At 39.3% G+C, this 20,398-nt stretch overlaps 2 protein-coding genes and 1 long non-coding RNA gene across 3 annotated transcripts; all 3 read right to left on the bottom strand.

The window, feature by feature from the left end:
- Positions 1 to 375: 375 nt before the first annotated feature.
- LOC136428364 (uncharacterized) lies at positions 376 to 2,743 on the bottom strand. Its single transcript, XR_010754608.1, has 2 exons — positions 2,555 to 2,743; positions 376 to 960 (listed from the first exon to the last, which is right to left on the bottom strand). It is a non-coding gene; the product is annotated as an uncharacterized lncRNA (long non-coding RNA).
- Positions 2,744 to 2,749: 6 nt separating this feature from the next.
- On the bottom strand, positions 2,750 to 14,308 carry LOC136428357 (integrin beta-1-A-like). Its single transcript, XM_066417809.1, has 17 exons — positions 14,211 to 14,308; positions 13,562 to 13,693; positions 12,300 to 12,396; positions 11,704 to 11,890; positions 11,205 to 11,372; positions 10,849 to 10,956; positions 10,131 to 10,220; positions 9,818 to 9,949; positions 7,534 to 7,683; positions 7,135 to 7,208; positions 6,570 to 6,796; positions 5,967 to 6,076; positions 5,402 to 5,494; positions 4,845 to 4,974; positions 4,138 to 4,260; positions 3,383 to 3,549; positions 2,750 to 2,999 (listed from the first exon to the last, which is right to left on the bottom strand). Exons 1-17 carry the CDS (start codon positions 14,218 to 14,220, stop codon positions 2,910 to 2,912), a joined length of 2,088 nt encoding a protein of 695 aa, XP_066273906.1. The 5' UTR covers positions 14,221 to 14,308; the 3' UTR covers positions 2,750 to 2,909.
- Positions 14,309 to 14,335: 27 nt separating this feature from the next.
- LOC136428363 (integrin beta-1-A-like) lies at positions 14,336 to 20,100 on the bottom strand. Its single transcript, XM_066417817.1, has 4 exons — positions 19,237 to 20,100; positions 16,766 to 16,839; positions 16,325 to 16,398; positions 14,336 to 14,560 (listed from the first exon to the last, which is right to left on the bottom strand). The coding sequence occupies exons 1-4, from the start codon at positions 19,242 to 19,244 to the stop codon at positions 14,351 to 14,353; spliced, it is 366 nt and encodes a 121-aa protein (XP_066273914.1). The 5' UTR covers positions 19,245 to 20,100; the 3' UTR covers positions 14,336 to 14,350.
- Between the last annotated feature and the right edge of the window lie 298 nt (positions 20,101 to 20,398).

Here is a 20,398-nt window from a genome sequence, read left to right on the forward strand (position 1 = left end):
ACAAAAACAAACAAACTAACGAGCCAAAAATGCGGGATGCATTAGTTCTGAATGAATGACTCATGGAAGACTATTCCTGGTGCAGAACTTGTCTAGAAAAGTGTTGTTCTTGTCCCTACCGATATCTAAATTACAAGGTTGGTGCCTTGTCCTTGGTGCTGAATACGTGCTGACTGTTGTCAAATCTGTAAGCTAAGAAATACTACTGTCTGTATAGCCTCCTTCGCAGACTTCCCGGGAACGGTCCCTCGGCGAGGAGGCTACTGTCTGTATGCTTTCTATTGTGTGAACGTATTTTACTGGATCAAAAATATACTGCAACTGGGTATGATATGTCGAGCTGCTAAAACCAACAAATGACATCATGAGATGCAGTTCCAAAATTTGTGATTCATTTATTTCTGAATGAATAATTAGACTAAAAAAGTGAAAAAATCAAAACAGCAACAACAACACTACTCAGAAATATAGATGATAATAGTTATAATGCTAACGTTAGAATGTATCAACTAGGAGATGACATAATAAAATATGTGTATCCCTTCTTGTCAAATTTCCATACAGAATGTAGAGAACAGAATTTAGAATCAAAGTAGTTAGAATGCAAACGACACATATAAACCATTCTTCTCCTATGTACTATAAAGATGTTACTTCTATCAACTCTATGATGCATTAAAAAATGTTCTTTAATAACATTACTTGTCAGTTATTTATGATGGCCAGGTTATGATATCCATTCGAAGAGAATGGTAAACCTTAATCATTGCCAGAATATCATTTTGTACCCATAGGAGGTCAGTCAGTGATGGTTACACAAATCTTTTGGCACCATTTCACAAGATGTCATTGTCACGCTGTTGCAAAGCACTTCACTTGTACTACACTACCAAAGAATACTAGTATCTTTCCTATGAACTGTTGATCCATGCAACTCGATTTTCGTGAGAACATACTGTACTAACTAGAAAGGCCGTCATTTGCCCCTGAGCAAATACAGCATGTTTAGTCATACTCCTCCCCATACAAGAAGTGGGCTGTCCCAAAATAACACCTGGGCAAATCAAAATATTAACTGCATGTAGAAAGGCAACATTTGCGAGAGCATCATACTTCGCCAATCTCCCTCCCGATGCATAAATTGACTGTTCCAAAATCACCCATGAAGAAAATTCTTTCTAAGAGTTCTGCGAGACCCCAAGAGCTTCTTACTGCAAAGGCTTGCGTGTGTTCCTGCAATATGACCTCAGGTAAACTAAATAGAACACATGTTCTTTGGCCAGTAGCAAATGGAACGCCCGGAACCTTAGATAGAACATGGATTCCTTGGCCAGCAGCAAATAGAACATGGAACGGGGATACCACTTTTGGCCTATTTTTGGTCTGAAAATTGGTCCAAAAGTCCGCCAAATGAAGCATTTTGAAGTGATGTACACCAGAAATGTGATTGAAGTCCTGTAGGGACATATTCAAGGCACCGTTGTGCCGAATTTCAGATCATTTGCTTGTAATACCAGGGCACAGGAGCCAAAAATATAAAAATTGCCTAAAAATGCCCCAAAAAAACTCCATAAAAATGATTTTAAGGCCTGTTTGAAAGCAATTTTAAAATCGCCTGAGGGTATTTGCCTTCTTTACCTCCATGCCAAATTTTAGGTCGGTTGATTAAAAAATGGCAGAGTTGAATCAATTTGAAGTTTTGGCAGGAGGAGAAGAAGAAGAAGAAGAACGTGAACACTAGAAAGGCCGTCATTTGCCCCTGAGCAAATACAGCATGTTTAGCCATACTCCTCCCCATGCAAGAAGTGGGCTGTCCCAAAATAACACCTGGGCAAATCGAAATATTGACTGCATGTAGAAAGGCAACATTTGCGAGAGCATTATACTTCGACAATCTCCCTCCTGATGCATAAATGGACTGTTCCAAAATCACCCGTACAAAAACTCTCTCTACAAGTTCTGCGAGACCCCAAGAGCTTCTTACTGCAAAGGCTTGCGTGTGTTCCTGCAATATGACCTCAGGTGACCTAAATAGAACAGTGTTCTTTGGCCAGTAGCAAATGGAACGCCCGGAACCTTAGATAGAACATGGATTCCTTGGCCAGCAGTAAATAGAACATGGAACGTGGATACCACTTTTGGCCTGTTTTTGGTCTGAAAATGGGTCCAAAAGTCCCCAAAATGAAGCATTCTGAAGTGATGTACACCAGAATTGTGATTGAAATCCTGTAGGGACATGTTCAAGGCACCCTTGTACCGAATTTCAGGTCACTTGCTAGCAATACCAGGGCACAGGAGCCCAAAATATAAAAATTGTCTAAAAATGCCCCAAAAAACCTCCATAAAAATGTTTTTAAGGCCTGTTTCGAAAGAAATGAAAAAGCACCTAAGGGTATTTGCCATCTTTACCTACATGCCAAATTTCAGGTCGTTTGGCCCAAAAATGACGGAGTAGATTCCATTTGAAGACTTGGCAGGAGGAGAAGAAGAAGAAGAAGAAGAAGAAGAACGTGAACAAAAACAATATGTTGAGCCATACTAGGTATGGCTAAACATAAAAATATATAAGCTAGAAATACAGTGGCTTAATTCATATTTTAATTGTTTCATTATTTCCTGACCTTGCCATGTATATGTATGTAATGTATGTTAAATGAGTCCATGTCCTGAAAGCATATATAAACAACATAGTATCAACGGTTTGAGATGACAATGTTAGTGACATGCACAGTCATTCAACTGTTAGAATTAGAATTAGAAAAACAAAACTATATTTCTATCCAGTCAAAATCCTCTTCCATCACAAATTACAGAATGAATCATCAATGCATATCAGTATGGCAAGAATATCAACAATCCAACACTTTGTAGTCTTCTCACTAGGTGGTGCTTCACAGAAGTCCATCCCATCAGTCATAGTCCTCATGAGAAGGCTGTGCCTGGTGGAAGGTTGGGTTGATGAACTTGGTTGTGTTGGTTACATAGAGAGGGTTCACATCCTGCAAGAATATACGAGGGGACAACTTGCTCAGAACAAATTTAGCGGCAGCTGTGCTTTTGTGCAGTGACTTTAGAAAGTAAGAAAGGAAGGAGGAAAGAAAAAAATCAATATAAAAAGTCTTTTGTCTTATGTCATGCCTATGAAAATAACAATACAAGTTATTGCAACCATGGTTCTTGAAATAGCCTCACTCAACCTGCCCACTTATTTCTATGACATAATGTTACATGCATGTATTGTATATGATGATGACTGTATATACATGCAATCTTAAATGAATCCATGTACATGTACAATAAAAGTAAAATTGAAGTCAGTCCAAATTCATGCCTGAAATAAGAATATTGACAACTGAAACATTATGTAATAAAATGCACTCACAGTAGTGAACTGTACTTTTTGTCTTTCCTTCTCAAACTCCATATACGCCTTCTTGTCATATAAGTGGAGTGCTACACGCCAGATGATAACAAGAATCAGACCAATCAGAACGATACCCCCCACGATGCCAAGCACAATGGGAAGGATCGGAGCACCCTGTGGACATTCTGGAGAAAATGAACAGGGAACAGTTGGTAAGTTTAAACATACAAGGTCTGAAATGGATACAATAACATTGGTCCTAAAGATGCTATCTGCCTCACTAATGGGTTATTACTACAATGCATGTATAAAGGTTTAAGATACAAAGACAGAAAATTATTGCCTCTACTTAAATGGGAAATTCTATAGCATTTCTCAAGCTCTTTGCAATCCAGCAATATTGTAAAGTTATTTGAGTAATAAACGATGAGTACAACAGTACAAAGTACAGTATATGTTGACAAAGTCTGGTATCAGATACTTTATGGACATAGAGAAACATTTGAATATGCACCTAGAACAAAGAAGAGGGTTCTGACTTGTTCCAAGCCACAGGGTCCTTGTAACATTTTGGTAACAAGCACTTGGTTCAAACAAGCATTAGGATTTAGTTTGGTTCTGATAACACTGCTTCTGAGAAATATTTGACTGGGCTAATGCAGGACATAAGGCATAGGGGCCATTCATGTTTAAATGGGGACAGGGACCAGACCATACGGAGAAGCAATCAGAGGAGTGAGGAATAGAATGGATTCCAGGCTAACAAGACTCACCTTTGTCTCCCTGAACTGTAACCACCAACATGTTGTCTTCCCCCCGCCCATACTTGAAGGTGAAAGAGCAGCCATCCTCCTCGTCAATAAAACGGCATGTCTCTTGGGGGATCGGGCTGCTTTCTGAAACACCAGAAATTGAAAAAAATTCACCTAAGGTCTACACTACTATTTCTTCATAGTGCAAATAAACACAGCTTTGGAAATGTTCATCATATTATTGTGGCCTAGAAGATAAGACTAGTTGTTGATTTTTTTGAGTTTCAAAAATTGGCTTTGAAATCACCATTCAAACTACTTGTATTAAAAAAAAACCTGCTACATGTATGTATGATAAAGCAGCCACTTATATTGCATGTTGGTTTTCATTAAAAAAGTGCATTTTGACTGCAATGTTTTGTTATGCTGTATACACGTCCTCTGCGGTGGTACGGACACGTGGAAAGAGCCAGTGGCTCCATCAACTCCATCACAAAACTGCACTTACCCGGCAACAGAGGCCGTGGTAGACCAAAGAAATCTTGGAGTGAGTGTGTCAAGAAGGACATCAAAGAGTGCGGCCTCACCAACGTGGACCCACTGGACAGAGCCGCTTGGAGGAGTTGTATGAAGTCTGGCCTACTGCTGCCTACCCCTGTGTCAGGGAACCCCGCAGCAGTATAATCTAACACTGGATACTACTACTATACAGAACCATGAATACATACCTGGGAAAGTGTCAACTACTGTGGAATTAAAGTTGCATCTCCGTTGGCATTCTGATGGTGACAGCGCTCCTGACTGGAACACCTGGCACTGCACACAATCCTTGTTCAGGGCACACTGTCCCGGGCAAGCCTTTATGTCCAGGAAAACAAAATGTGCTCAGTGTAACATGTACATAGAGTTTTATCAAGCTGAAAACATAGACGTGTCATCAATTATTTGGATGTACAAATTGCATCGGTTTGGCATAACGGTTAGAGCATTGTGCTCGGAAGCAATAGGTTCTAGGTTCCATACTCGCCATACCCCGATGTTGTGCAAAAGGCACTTTACACAATATTCCTACCATGACTGTGGAATGACGTCCACCCAGCCTCTTTGACTTGAAGTGAGCCAAAAAATACACACGAATTTGCTGTGCCAATGTGCCAATATGAAATATCATACATGAGGCCGACCTTCACTGACCTTCACTCAGGACATCATGATGAGATATTTGATAATCAAACAAATCTATGGCTAGCAATTAACACTGTGCATCTGGACGATCGGGACTTACTGGACAAGTTTCACAGGTCGGCCCAGAGTAAGGGCTGGACTCGTAACATTTGCACTTCCCGCAGACACATTTGCCCTGGCCGTTACATATTCTCTGCGGAGAAAATCAAATCTTTAATCATCAAATTGAATATTTCAGACTCATAGTCTGAATTGAGCAGACTGACAACAACTCAATTGTAACTGTTACGGTAACAGAATCTCACAGATAGTATGTACATAATTGTACAAATAAAATAATACATGAGCTAGAATTGTTAAAAAATTTCAATTTTAAAAGACTTTTTACAGTGTTAGATGAATTAAAGGTGGTTAAATCTAAAACAGCTCTGACATGAGGTACAACGTGTAAATGTATACTAACATAATTTAGTCAGTCAATACATCTGCCACCCTGAAAAATGGGTCTAAACGGATCTCCATTGAAACGTCACCCCATATAATGCACTCCAGACCTGCATATCTAATTTTCTTAGCTTGTGGTAGCTCAGCACTTTAGAGATCACTCTGTTTTTCAACACAATCTATCACATAATGTTTAGTCTTTTAACACATGAAGCACTCACCCCGTCCGCTGCCTTACACGTGTCCTCCCGTTTGGAGCACTGACAGGCGTTTCCACTCCAGCCGTCGTTACAGCGACATGTGCCACACTCACAGGTACCTCGATCTGGACCTGTCAGATACAATCATCTTATTGCAGTGCTTAAATGCCAAGTGTGATTTTAATCGACCTGTGGCATTGGGAATGATCTCATTCAAATTGTTCATTCTAAGGTTTAATTGAAAGACAACAAAACTGAACATTCATGGTATTGACTCAGTAGCAGGTAATGCAAAGTACTGTGGCATTTTCCTGTTGAGGTAACAAGTACAAGGTACAGACTATACAGTGCAATATGATATTCAAGTTTAGCTCTGATTTATTAATATTTGCTGTACAGGTTAAGCCTGGATTCAGGAACCACTCAAGGGACTGAGGAAAACTGCTTGCTGAAAACAGGTGGTTGCTAAGGACAGGGTGGGCTTATAATAGATGTAAATATGGACAGGACTGTTTTAATTGACTTGTGACTGGAAGTGGCTGCCTTGGCCAGGTGGTTGCTCGACCAGGTTTGACCATAAAAATGTCACTCTGTATTTGCTCTGATTTCAAATCAAATTCCTACCTCCACAAACCATGCCCTGGTAACGGTCGCAAGAAAAGTTATCACACTCGCAGAACTGCCCGTACACCTCTTCATTGGGGTCTGGTCTGTCACTGCAGGAGCACTGTCCACAGATGCAGACTCCCCGCCCTGAGCACAGGGTGTTACTGTTGTTTGCCTTGCAACTCGCAGTCACATCCAGGGCACCCTCTACTGAGTCAGCACTACATTCACACTTTGAACCATATCTGGGGAGGGGAAAAACAAGACACTTGAATTGATCAAACAGAAACAAAGTTTGACTTAAGCATCAAAGCTAATCTGTGTTGCAATATTAGTTGATTAAGCTTAACTACTTAGAGTGATTGCAACACATTTTAACTAAGTTAAACATATCTCTCTGAATTTCAGCTGTCTGTACTAAGGTCATGATGAGGTCCTACATGTATTGAAAGTGATTGGTCACTTTAACGTCATCATCATCAACAGCAGATCTGCTGTTTAGTTGTTTAGTGTCCAAAGTTTGGATTTTTTTTGCTAAAAAAAATTAATTTTGCATTTCTGAAATGTCATACACCTCACATACCTTCCCTGGTCACACACACAGACACCACATTGCAGCGTGCCATTTCCAGAGGAGCACTTGGGGCTAGCCGGGACCTGCAGGTGAAGTATGCATGTTAGTATTTTGCCTTTGACTTCATTTGAATCCACAATTAGCTTGACATTTCAGCCAGCTATTCTTCCTGTGATCCCATACATGTGTATATCATTACAAAATACTCAGCAATAGATCACAACTTACAACTCTTTTATGGGTCTCTCTGTTACCAGATTCTACATTGTGGGAGAATGATTGTAACAAATTTGGTGCACTATAATAGAACAGTAAGCAAACCTGAATGTTTGCTATAAGTAAGTGTGCAACAAATAACATACCCATTGATCTAACTACCCAAAGGCATGTAACCTTACAACAACTTACCTGCAAGGCTTCACACTCGCAGCTGCAGAGGAACTCCAAGTTCACCTTCAGTTCATCACCAAAGCCCACTGGATCAAGGCCAAATGTGGCAAGGTTGCTCTGGCCCTGTTTTGGACAGTCTTTGACATTCACGTTGATGGCAAACTCTGCCTGGAAGAGTGAAGTTCTGGTATGATGGATCATATAAACTAACAATTCAACACTTCCAGAGCACAACTAGAGCTCAAATTGCTATTTCATATCATCAATTACTGTAACGAGATGCTAGGGCTATCATATCAGTGTCTTAAAAGTAACATAAATCAGGAGGAATTGTCAGCTTTGTCACCTTAGTTTAATTTCTTTTGTATACCCTTTTACAACATTATATAGTCATCAGTTAAGTGATATGTTTAGATGTAACAAGGGAGTACGCCAGGGCTGTATCTTATCACCTTTCCTATTTGCATTCTTTGTAAGAGATTTAGACGACCATTTGACACAAAGCGGTTGCAGAGGTATACAAATAGGAGATGTGGAAATTGTAAGCTTGATGTTTGCAGACGACTTAGCACTGTGCGCTGACTCAGTAATAGGCCTCCAAAGGGTCTCAAATGCATTAAACACATATTGTAACAAATGGCAGTTAACAGTAAATTTAGTTAAGACTAAAGTAATGGTGTTTCGAAATGGGGGGAAACTTAGACGGACTGAGAGATGGTTTTATGCTGGGAGTAAAGTAGAGGTAGTAAGCACCTACAAATACTTAGGTATAATAATCTCATCAAGTGGTAATTGGTTTAAAGCACAGGAGACTCTTGCAGGTCAGGCTTCTAAAGCAATTTTCATATTAAAAAAAAAAATTCATAAATTTGGAGTGTTATCACCACAACTAGTTTTTAAAATGTTTGACACTATGATTCTTCCTATCATGATGTACTGAAGTGAAATATGGGGTTTTCACCCTTGTAAACAATTAGATATACATGTAGTTCATAACAAATTTTGAAAGTTTTACCTAGGTCTTGGACAATCCACACCAAACATTGCGGTATTGGGGGAACTGGGTAGATATCCACTGAGCACCCTCAGACACATTAGAATTATTAAGTTTTGGGTTAAAGTGTTAGAATTGAATAATAATAGATATACTAAGAAATGCTAAAAACTATTATATGACCTGGACCAGGTGGATAGGAAATCCTGGGTAAGTGAGGTTAAACAGTTATTGATTGCACATGGCATGCAGGAAGCATGGTTTAACCAAGGAGTTGGGAACAAAGATGAATTTATTGGAGTATTTAAGAAAAGGACTAAACGTTATGCAATACAACTATGGAATGATCAATTGGAAACTTCAAATAGGCTGAAAACATATGGTGAAATCAAAGACAGATTCTGTACAGAAAGATATTTAAGTATTATCAATGTCTTTAAATATAGGAAAGCGCTCGCGCAGCTGAGATGCTCAGCCCACACACTAAGAATAGAGGTAGGACGTCACTCAAATATCAATAAACAGAACAGGTTATGCCCATTATGTGATGAGGGAGTTATTGAGGACGAGTACCATTTCGTTATGGAATGCCCTTTTCTCAAAAGATTAAGAACCATGTTGTTACCCTATTATTATGTCAAGCAGCCAAATCCACACAAGTTTACTGAGTTGATGGGGGGGCCCTCTACTGATGTAATTTGACGCCTGGGAAAATATGCTTACTTTGCTTTCGCCATAAGACACCAACACATCAGCAGTTTACACAGCACATCTGACATGTCCATTTAATCTCTTTATGTTTTATGACACGATTACTCTATTGTTGATTTGATTATGTTATGTTATTTTGACCTTGGTTTTATGATTTAGTATTAATTAATTTACAATTACCTTACTGGGTGTAACAGCTTTTAATTTTTGTTAGTAATGAAAAAACTTTTCAAGTGTTATTTCATTTTGCTCATTTGTTATTCTGTATTTTGTACTGTGTTGAATTTGTGTTTCATGCTTTACGTTCGTATATTTATTTACTGTGATGTTAATGTTGATCAGTTGTGATTATCTATTTTATTTTGTGTACAAATTTGTTGCAAGAGCCAATTGTTGGCAGAAAGCAAATAAAGTTCATTCACATCACATCTATAGTTCTAAACCAAAATGTTCATCCAACAATGAGAGAAGCAAATCAATTTTGACATCTTAAAAAATGATTTATTTAACGGATTCTGAAGCTCCCATATCATAATATATCAATAGGGATATTTCAAAGCCCTTTGATGACTTGAATTTCATGGCATGTCATCTTACTGTGTCTCCAACTTGAAGCCCCATGCACGAGTTTTCCTCCTCTGTGGTCCCACTTGGACAGATGGGTGTTATAGTGACGTCAACTTCTGGTGGAAGGTTGACTGGCTGAAGCTTCACTTCTGATCTCAATTCCTACACCGGCGGAACAAAGAGTACATTAATTACGTGCATATTCAAACATTGCAAGAAGTTGATAACCAATAGTTCATTCAGGACCGATGGCTGCATTGAACACATTTTTGTAGTTGGGTAAAGGACAAATTACAATGTCATATAGGATCAAACATAGCAAGCCCGGAAAAACGGATCTCACCTTATATGCATTTGTAACCAGGTCCACGATATTGGAGGAGTCATCAGCTAACTCAGCTGTGCGTGCACTGTCGAACTGGTTTGACAATTGCTGAAGAGGTAAAGTAGAGAAAATTTTCAGTGACAATATTAATGTAAAGCATTATACCTCCAAGAAGTGGTTAATGTCTTAACCAGCATTGCTTTCTCAGGTGGTGAGTATGGATCATTAGAAAGATGCTTAATGGATGGATTTTTCAAAGTGGCTTTTGGCATAAAGAAGAGTCATCATCTAAGAGATGACAGGTTTTGTTAATAACTTGACAAGATTTAGTGAATAAACCTGCATCACAGTTTTTGTGCAAGCCCAATGAACTAGTAAACAACTATCTTCCAAAGTTTTGGACTGTACTCAGAATTCCATCATGATAACCTAGGCTGCATTAGCAGTAAGTCACTTTCAAATGAGTCAATTCTGAATGCATATTCTGTTTTTACAAACAAAACCGAAAAAGGCAGTAAAGATGTATAATGATTACTGTTTTTATTTCACTCATACCTAACTTATCTTATGCTCTTGAGTTAAGGATTCAGAGCATTTTAGACTATTGTGAAGTATTACTTTTAACTATCAAAATCGAAATTTATTTTAGTGACCACTCAAAGGACCATCAAAAGAATTTGTATTTATGATTGTACCATATGTACTGAGAAAGCCAGCACTAGGGTGGCAATCTTACCTTGTACACCTTGAGCTGATTTTTTGCTTGTTGCTCAGTAACCGCAAAAATTGGTTGAATCTTCTGTTCCCTCAAAACCCTGACAACTTGTCCCACGGATGGGTAGTCCTGTGGGAAATAATGATCAAAATGAATTTTTGGTGAATCATTATGTTCTTTGGCTGACCATTTCAAAATTGTTTTAGTCATTAGTGTCAGACAAATCACTCCTCACAATTCCAAACACAGAGGAAAGATTATACCATAGCAACAGCATCAGCATAGCAATTTGCATAATTTGTACCTTTTACTCAATCTAGTGTTTCCCTGATTGTAGTCTCATATAAAAAATATTTTTTAGTGCTCTATTCCATCACCTGGTTGTTCAGCTCTGTGTATTCGACTATTTTTCCTGAACTCAGATGACACATTCCATCATTGGGGGGCAAGATGGCAGCCAGTCTCCCATCACCTGCCATTTTGAAACCCTCATCGGAGGCATACAGTACCATTTTAGTGGCCTTGTCACGCCATCCAATCTTTTCCTGTGAACAATAAGACAAAAAGACAGATAGAACATGTATAATACATGTACATAACATTGATGGGAAGAGAAGTAACTTTGCTTGCAAATGTATATAAGTTACTAATAGTTAATTTCAATGTAGTACACAAATAGCTGTAACAACTTTTATGCAGGTTGTCAGTTGTATGTTGTTTTTGTACTCCAGTAGATTAGTTTATCATAACTTACTCATTGTATGGTAGCTAATGGAGCAAATAAGATATCCAAGAATCCAAATGTTACCTTCTGAACTTTAGTTTCAGAAGTACACTGCAGTGCATGGCAACCTCTCCATATTGCTGACGACTTACTTTGCAAATGGCAACCTGCAAAAGGGCCTCGAGGCCTCCCTCGGTGATGTCCCTGTTGGCAGACACATTCTTAGGGCTCGGCAGTGTTCTTCTCAAGGCGTCTTCATCATCTGTCAGGTCTAGAAGATGGCGAAAGCCAAAAACTGGCGCACACTGTGTCCCAGGGTTGGGACAGGGGTCTTGTAGGCTGGTGGGGTAGCAAGGAAGAGGCATCTAAAATCCTTGGCACACATGATTTTTTATAAATAAAAATGTGAACTAAAAATTTTAATAAACTAATTTCTCTACCTTCAATGACACTTTAAACAGTAAGGTAAATGCTCTCATAATACAACTTTAACAGAACAATTATGCAAAATGAGAAAATGCTACAAATGCAACATGTTAGATTAAAATTCACCTGGATAAGTAATTCTAATTGAATTTGTGTGAAATTGTAACATCAAGTGAATCTGCATGGCTAATAATCTAGTGAAGGAGGTAGATCATGTGATCGACACCCTGTTTGAATGTTCCTCTCAGAAATTAAAGATTAACAAATAAAGGTAAGCATCTTAATAATGTAAGTTCATTTCAAACCTGAAGGTGCGCCTTACCGATCCTTGTTGGTGTTCACCATTGGCAGCACAGTCTTGTCCAGAAATATGCCCAGGCCAACACGAAAGTTGTTTGTAAGGCGTTTCATCTCACGAACTGTCAGAGAAGTAATGGCAAAACGTCAGTTATGTCAGATAAGTGAGGTAAGAGCCAATGGTTTCGACATTGCTATTTTTACTCATAGCATCTGCTATTAGTCTGGACTTCTGTGCTAAATGGCCTATGTTGTGTAGTGATGAAAAGTGATATTATGTAGTCTCCAACCAGACCCAATAGATTGCAAAGACCGTATCCAACTGGAAGAAGGAGCTTATAGTGCAATCTAAGGTCTGGAACAAGTCGGTCTGAACAAAGGCTATTAACATCTAATTGTTACCTAATCAAACTGTGCTTCTGTAAGTGAGTTTATTACTCTCTGTCCGCACGGGCGTGCGGCGCCATGCCGGGCTGACACCTCCAGGCCGCGACTGAGAGGCCGTTCACTTGGGCAGGGCTGTACCGCGAAAATTAAACTTCCCAGGAAAAATAAAGTAAATGTTGCCAACAGAAAAGACTTGGTCTCTTTTTCAAAATCAATCTGTTACGAAGATCGCTACTAAAACTGCTTCAATCGTCACAAAATGCGATCAATTTTGACCAGATACGTCGGAACTGTAAGGGCAATTCCCGCCATGTGGTCACGTGGAATCTTGCAGTTAATCTCTAGTAATAGTGGCTTGAACCCGAAACAGTAAACATTGTCTACGAATGTTTTTGTAAGAACGGTTTTCCATGATGCCACAAACATCGCCGATGGGTGAAAGAAACTGCTATTGTGAGAGCTTTTTACTAGGCTCAACCAAGGCGCGAACCTCCCACTGGGACGTGCGCGGGTGACTGCGCTTGGTCATAAAAAGATTAGTACCCCGGACATTCGTACGGCTGTTAGCATTACAACGAGGAGGGGCAGCGGCACCTTTATTGAATAGAAATGCTCCGCCCTGTTTGAGTTGTAGCAGACCTTGGGTTGGCTATGAAAACTCCTTCTGCCTGTTGGATACGGTCTTTGCCAACCCGTAGGTCTGCTTGGAGACTAATATTATGCTGATCACAGGATTGGTGTAGATATGTACAAACGTACAAAATCAGTACAAAACCTGCTAAAAGTCATAATACAGTGTACATGTATCAATGCACTATAGTCTGTGAACAACAGTCATGTCTGAGTCCTTCAAAGCCTGCAAGGGTGTGTGTTCTATAATATAAGCCCAGGTGAACTTACTTAGAACTGAGTTAATGTCGACCAGTTTAGTGACATCATCTTTCATACTGAACGACATGTCCATGAGGTAGTACAGGTCCAGGGGGTAGTCCTCTACCTGCCGCACCTGCATGGACAGCTGCACAGCATCACCTTGCAGAGTAGGAGAAGAAATACATAATGACATTATGTATGAGTTGCCCAGGTTGGCAACAGCTATACATGTGTGGCCATGTCTGTTTGGTAGTAGTATGAAATAATGACATATACATATAATTTGGATGGGGATAAGGACATCAAATACATGATGGCAAATACAATGTTGACGTATTCAAACAAATGATAATCTGGACCTGGACACTATATACGAGTATTACAAGCTGCAATTTTATCCTTGATATAGCCTTTGTTTTCTAAACTTCACTGTTACAGTTAGTACTTTAAGCTGCTTGGGAAGGTTCTATATTGATGCCTTTGTATATGCATACAGTTTTGTCAATCTAAATGCAGGTCGAAGCAGTGCCTGAGTCATGAAAACAAACAAGAACATGAAGTATGGAAAACTATGTACCTTCTAAACCTGGACCATGCATTTGAACAGCTATTATCAAATACAATATGTGATAATCATAAATGAATTGAATGTTAGCTAGAGTTATGTTAGATGTACCTTTCCTCATCTTTAAGCTGATCTCCTGTGGTCTGACCTGGATGATATCTCCACTTTGTGCTGTTGAGCTAAGGGGCAGATCCTGAGGAAAGACAAAACTAACTTAATAACAAACTGCGCAGCGTTAGTATTGATTTGTGTTACAGTAACAGTGACCAAATCCCGTCATGTTTTCCTTTTTTCATTCTTAATTCTGTTAGAGTTAATGGTTCAAATAAAGATGAAGGTCCCAAAAATGTTCTTGCCTTCGTTTTTGTTGGCCCGTCTGTTGTTGGGTTCTGTATCTTGGTTGACAGGCAGGCATTCTTCTGTAGCGTGGTGACGAGGTCACACCGCGGACCTTGGTAACCCTGGCAGACAGGGGAAGATGGTGTCAAAGAGACAGATCTATGCATCATTTCTGATATCTTTCATATCAGTAAAAATTGATGTGGTTGATGTGGTCATGCATTATAAGTGGTTTGATAGCTTGTCTGAAACTTGTACTCAAATAAGATGTTTAAATGATGACAGACCCTCTACCAGTGGCCATTGCATTGCTTATCTTGACCATGGTGCGGAAAACCATACAATTGTTCTTTAATGAATCATCATGCCCATGGTGTCAAAAGCATCTATTCATGAGCTATTCTGTCCGTATATCTGAAGTCTATTAATTCACAAATTGTCCTGTCCATGGTGCTGGAACTTATTCACACACAAACTATCCTGTCCATGGTGATGAAAAACCTATTCATTTACAACCTGTCCTGTCCATGGTGATGAAAAAACTATTCATTTACAACCTGTCCCATCAATGCTGTTGAAAAAACTATAATTAATTTACAACCCGTCCTGTCCATGTTGTTGAAAAAAAAAACTATTCATCCACAAACTATCCTGTCCATGGTGATGAAAAACCTATTCATTTACAACCTGTCCTGTCCATGGTGATGGAAGACCTATTCATTTACAACCTGTCCTGTCTATGCTGTTGAAAAAACTATTTATTCACAAACTAACCTGTCCATGGTGATGGAACTTATTCATCCACAAACTACCCTGTCCATGATACGTTTGTGAAGGTTAGACATCCAGGTAAACAATATATAAGGAGAAATTCAAACTCTACAACTGGATAAAAATTCGGAGATTTATTTCCGGACGTTTCGAGTGACATCCATCCCTCTTCTTCAGCGTCACTAAAGTGAACTAGCAGAACGAACCAGTACTTATATACAATAACTAGAAAAACCGGTTTTACATGGCAAATCACACAGTCATCCATAAGCGACATTGTAATGTAAAATAAGTTAGGAAGATTCCTATGGTAAGACAACACATGGTAAAGTGAAATAAGTTAGGAAGGTTCCTATGGTAAGACAACACCATAGGAAAAGTTAGCGTAGAACTCTCGGGTACCTGGGACTCCACCCTCCCCCCACCCAAAGGACAATAACTTTTCCTATGGTGTTGTCTTACCATAGGAACCTTCCTAACTTATTTCACTTTACCATGTGTTGTCTTACCATAGGAATCTTCCTAACTTATTTTACATTACAATGTCGCTTATGCATGACTGTGGGATTTGCCATGTAAAACCGGTTTTTCTAGTTATTGTATATAAGTACTGGTTCGTTCAGCTAGTTCACTTTAGTGACGCTGAAGAAGAGTGATGGATCACTCGAAACGTCCGGAAATAAATCTCCGAATTTTTATCCAGTTGTAGAGTTTGAATTTCTCCTTATATACCCTGTCCATGGTTCTGAAAACTATCTATTCACAACAATCAAGTCCCAAACTATCCTGTCCATGGTGCTGAAAATCGTTTCCATGGGAGGAGATGGGATGGAAGCATCTTACTTTTGTATAATGACACCGCCAGAAAATTAACTATGAAAATTGAAGAAAATTTGCAAAAAGAATGCTTTCAATACAGACAAAACGGATTGGAAATGTCATTCAGCTTATGTTCTCTCGTTTCTGACAATGTATAACAGTCAACTCGATCTGTTATGATTTGAGCCCGAAAAGATGGACATGAGCCGGGTTTCCCCAAAACTGTAACGTTACGTTAATTATAAGCTGGGAAATGACAGTCAGCGCATATGACGTCACGAGTAATGGAGACTTACCTCCTCTGCACACCACCCGCATTTCGGACCTTGGCGAAGACAGTCCGCGCACGTCGGAGCGGAGCATTCTTGATCTGGAAGCGACGAATGGACAGCTTTGGTTTTTGAGTTCATTTTCAAACAGGTTTGAAATATTTTTTCAATGCTTTCATACATGTTGTTTTAGGAAATGATTACGTGGCCGATACACCTTGGTCCATTGAACCTACACTTTCTATGGTCACGAATTGTACATACTAACGTTAGTATCTTAACTTTCCATATGAAACGTAATATAGCTGATGCCACAACCTCGCAAGGGATATACATAATTATAATAGAAACCTGATCCGAGAAAGAGCAACACGCGATTGTAATGTGAAATCTACACACATTGTACATGGTCATGGAGCCTTCCTTATGGTAATGTTGCAACGCTATACATAGACGAATTCTACTCACCACTTTTCGCCAACGATGCCAACACGAGAAGGCACAACAATATACCCAAGTGACTGGAACCAGCTTCTCTTTTGCTGTGAAGTACGCAAAGTTGTAAACATCGTATCAATACAGTATTCAGTTGTGAATGAAAAGAAAGTAACGTTAATGGGAAACGCGATAGCCCAGAAACAGATTTTCGGTTTATTGTTTAGAAACCATGTAGATGCTGTGCATTTATTTATCATTGATGAACTCACATTTGGCCTAAGGGCTGTTTTCATGGAAGTCAAGGGGTCAAACAGTGCAAAAAAAATGTAGATGTAGTCAGTTTCATGATCTTGGTAAGGCGGTAGTTGTTGACAAAAGGAAGGAAGGAAGGACGGGTGGGCTGGTTTGATTTTGCGCTACAAGCGGTTTGCATTTAAACTGCAGTTGGTTGTGTCATTTTCCTTAGGTCATGTGCAACTTACAAATGTGAACCATATGACTATCCATTCATACGCTTTGAATAATCACGACCGAAAAATATAATATCTTTATCACAAACGATCCAAAATCAAACAAACCACAGCTTTGGGGGAATTGTTGCCTCCTTTCCGAAGGGAATGAAAAGAAAACGTTTGCAGTTTCAGGCGATGTCGGGATCGGGAAAGAGGAACATACGTTAGCCGTATTGCATGGCATTTTTGCGCGGCGATGATGTTAACACGAAAGTAGTATGGCTAAACCCTTTATGTTCAAGAAGTAATGTTTGTAAGAATGTAGCGTCATATGATGATGATGAATGATTATTAACAATAGATAAAGATTGACAACTGTCTTCACATTGCAGCAGTACTTTCAAAGGTTTGGGACACCAAACAATATAAAAGAATGATGCAGAAAATACTGGTAAAAGGCAGGAAGTCTACGTGACAAGATAAGAACACTAACAGTTATTTCAGCAATAAGATTCACGATATCAAAATTCCCAGTAGATCTATCAAGATTCAAAACACAAATTTGTGGGAGTTAAGAGAAACACAGCATGTTTTTTTCTACTCATAATTTCTAAACATATGGCAACTATTTCAGATCCCTTAATACCAAGTATGAGTGATGATACGCAAAGGTCAAACTGATGACCCGGAATCCCCGGATACCCGCCCACGAGTAGCGTCCTGTCATTGTCTCCGAAATATTCCTGGACTGACTCAACCTTAAATCGTAATGTAATATGCATGCGGTAATGTATTTATGGTCACAAGTCCTGTTTCGTCTCCTCCTAAATTATGCATGTACATCGATTTTGACATCTGTTGCACATGGTGACCCTGGCTGACGCCGGAATTGATTTTTTTTAATCGTTTGTTGTCAGAGTCATACAGTATCTACTACCAGCAACTTATATCTAAGTGTGAGCAGCATGTTTGTGTAAAAATGTGCAGATCAGCAAACAACATAGCAGATAGAAGTGAATTCGATATCATGCCCATAGATCTATCATGCGTCGTGAATTTCTAACATACAGTACTAATGAAGGGGGCATAGATGTCGAGATATTTATATGATACCGTAATTTGCGTAATGACCAAACAAAATAAAAGCTAACTTTTCAATGGTCGTGTCGGATTGAATTTCTCTGTAAAATGATATTATATGTTATATATTTGCATCGTCCTTGTAAAAGTGTAGCATTTCCAACCGTAGATACACGTATACATGTTCCTTACAAGATCAAAATCTGTAGGTTCTAATGAGCAGCAATCAAGAGATTGGCAACAGCGTTGTCTTCCTAGACAACCGTTCTAACATCACTAATTACAAATGGGCTGATTTCAATGCTACCGGATTTATCATATCTCCAGCTAATTTTTTTTTTTTTGAAGGGCAACTCTGGCATACACCATTTTCACCGTATCTTGTGAATATCTTCAGGTCTTCAACAAATTCAGCCACATTGTGTAGCAGTTGCAGCTCATAGAATGGAAACAACACCAGTTTACCTCGCCATAAATAGACACCGCGGGAGTCATTTTATTCAACCTGTTAATTCCGTATTGTTGCGTCGTAAAGTTGGCTTTTGTGGTTTGCGTGTTAACGAAATTCGTCGCAGATCTGGTTTTGAGAGCCCGCAAGGTTTTTGTTACACGCACAGGTTGTACAATTAGACGTCCCGAGTACAAACTATTAACCACTGCGCGTGCTTACAAAGGAAACCCTATATTCCCTTTTCATCGGCACTTAAGGTAGGTTTACAAGAACAGCTGTGGATATTTTGTGGGTAACGAAAAGAAAGGGCACGAAAAACTCGGCATTTCCGAATAGAATAAAACCATTTTTGGAATGGCAAATAAACCATTTGCACAAAATTGTACTTACAACCTTGAACAATTCCGATCGCTAGACATCAGTTTAGACGAGTTGTGACTGAAGGGGAGGGGCGCATCCTGTCAAAGGAAGCCCCGCATTGTCACCTATTGTTACCTGACACAAACATCAGGGCTTACCTTGGCATGTTGTCACTGCAGCAAGCAAGAAGAATCCCACCGGCACGAAACCCTGTCTAACTCTTGCACAGGAAGAGTAAAACTAAAACAACAAATTAGTCTTAGAACATGAAAGATGGCACATCGTCCTGGGACCAGACAGTGCAGGTGTGGCACATGCGCTGTGATGTTACCCTCCAGTGACCCTTAAGGTCGTCCTACCCGACACAGGAGGCTTCAATGTGGCTATTCCGTGACAGAGAGTATGATGAATAGATCGCGTGATTAGCTCTAAAAACCCAAGGATGAGCCCATGTTTTCGCTTTGTGTGGCCAAACAATGTTGGCTGTTTGTCAATGCATATCTTGATATGGCCTTAGGGCAGGAAACTGGCGGACTTGTCTAACCACTTCCTGAGAGACACTAGAGACTATTGAATTGCACATACATGTGTCATGTTGACGACGCTTGTTCAGTTCCGTCTTTTTTACGTCCGCCACAAAGCCTATGCTTTTGTTACCGTTTTTGTCTGTGCTTGTGAAAAAACGGCGTTACTCGAGAAGCTGTCGATGGATTTTAATGAAATCTGGGAGTCTTGGTCTAACGAATAAACGATGAACTGGGCCTCATAGCGATTGTCTTAGGAACTTCAGGTGTTAGTATCCTTTGTGGAATATCATATGTTACAAAAACTATGTACAGTATATTGTCGGGATTTTTGGTCTTCAAGAGGTGCGGCTGAGGAGTTTGGGGATGTTCTTGAAAAACCATTAATTAACCTTAATTAACTGTAGTTATGTGCTCGAAAACAGTCAAACTACAGTTTTAGATTAATTTGTTCCAATCTATTTTATGCTATAAATAAATGTAGTGAAATTAACATCATCATATCATGCACATTAACAACTTATTTGATAAGGTAATGCTGTTATTTCTTTGAGTTTGATAATGAGAATTCCATAATCATATGCCAGTATATTACATAATTTGTATGGTTGATAACCTGAAAGTTTCATATTAAATAATACAAATGTTATAACTTGGTAACTTGGGTGGCCATGAAAAAAGATATATGAATTATGATGTCTACAGCAAAAATAATGAGGAAATAATTCTCCTGTTCTAAACAAAGGCATGGGTAACCTGGTATGCTTGGCCAAATTCATGCAGACACTACAGGCCA

The sequence above is a fragment of the Branchiostoma lanceolatum genome, chromosome 2 (assembly GCF_035083965.1).
Source record: "Branchiostoma lanceolatum isolate klBraLanc5 chromosome 2, klBraLanc5.hap2, whole genome shotgun sequence".
NCBI classification, from domain to species: Eukaryota; Metazoa; Chordata; class Leptocardii; order Amphioxiformes; family Branchiostomatidae; genus Branchiostoma; species Branchiostoma lanceolatum.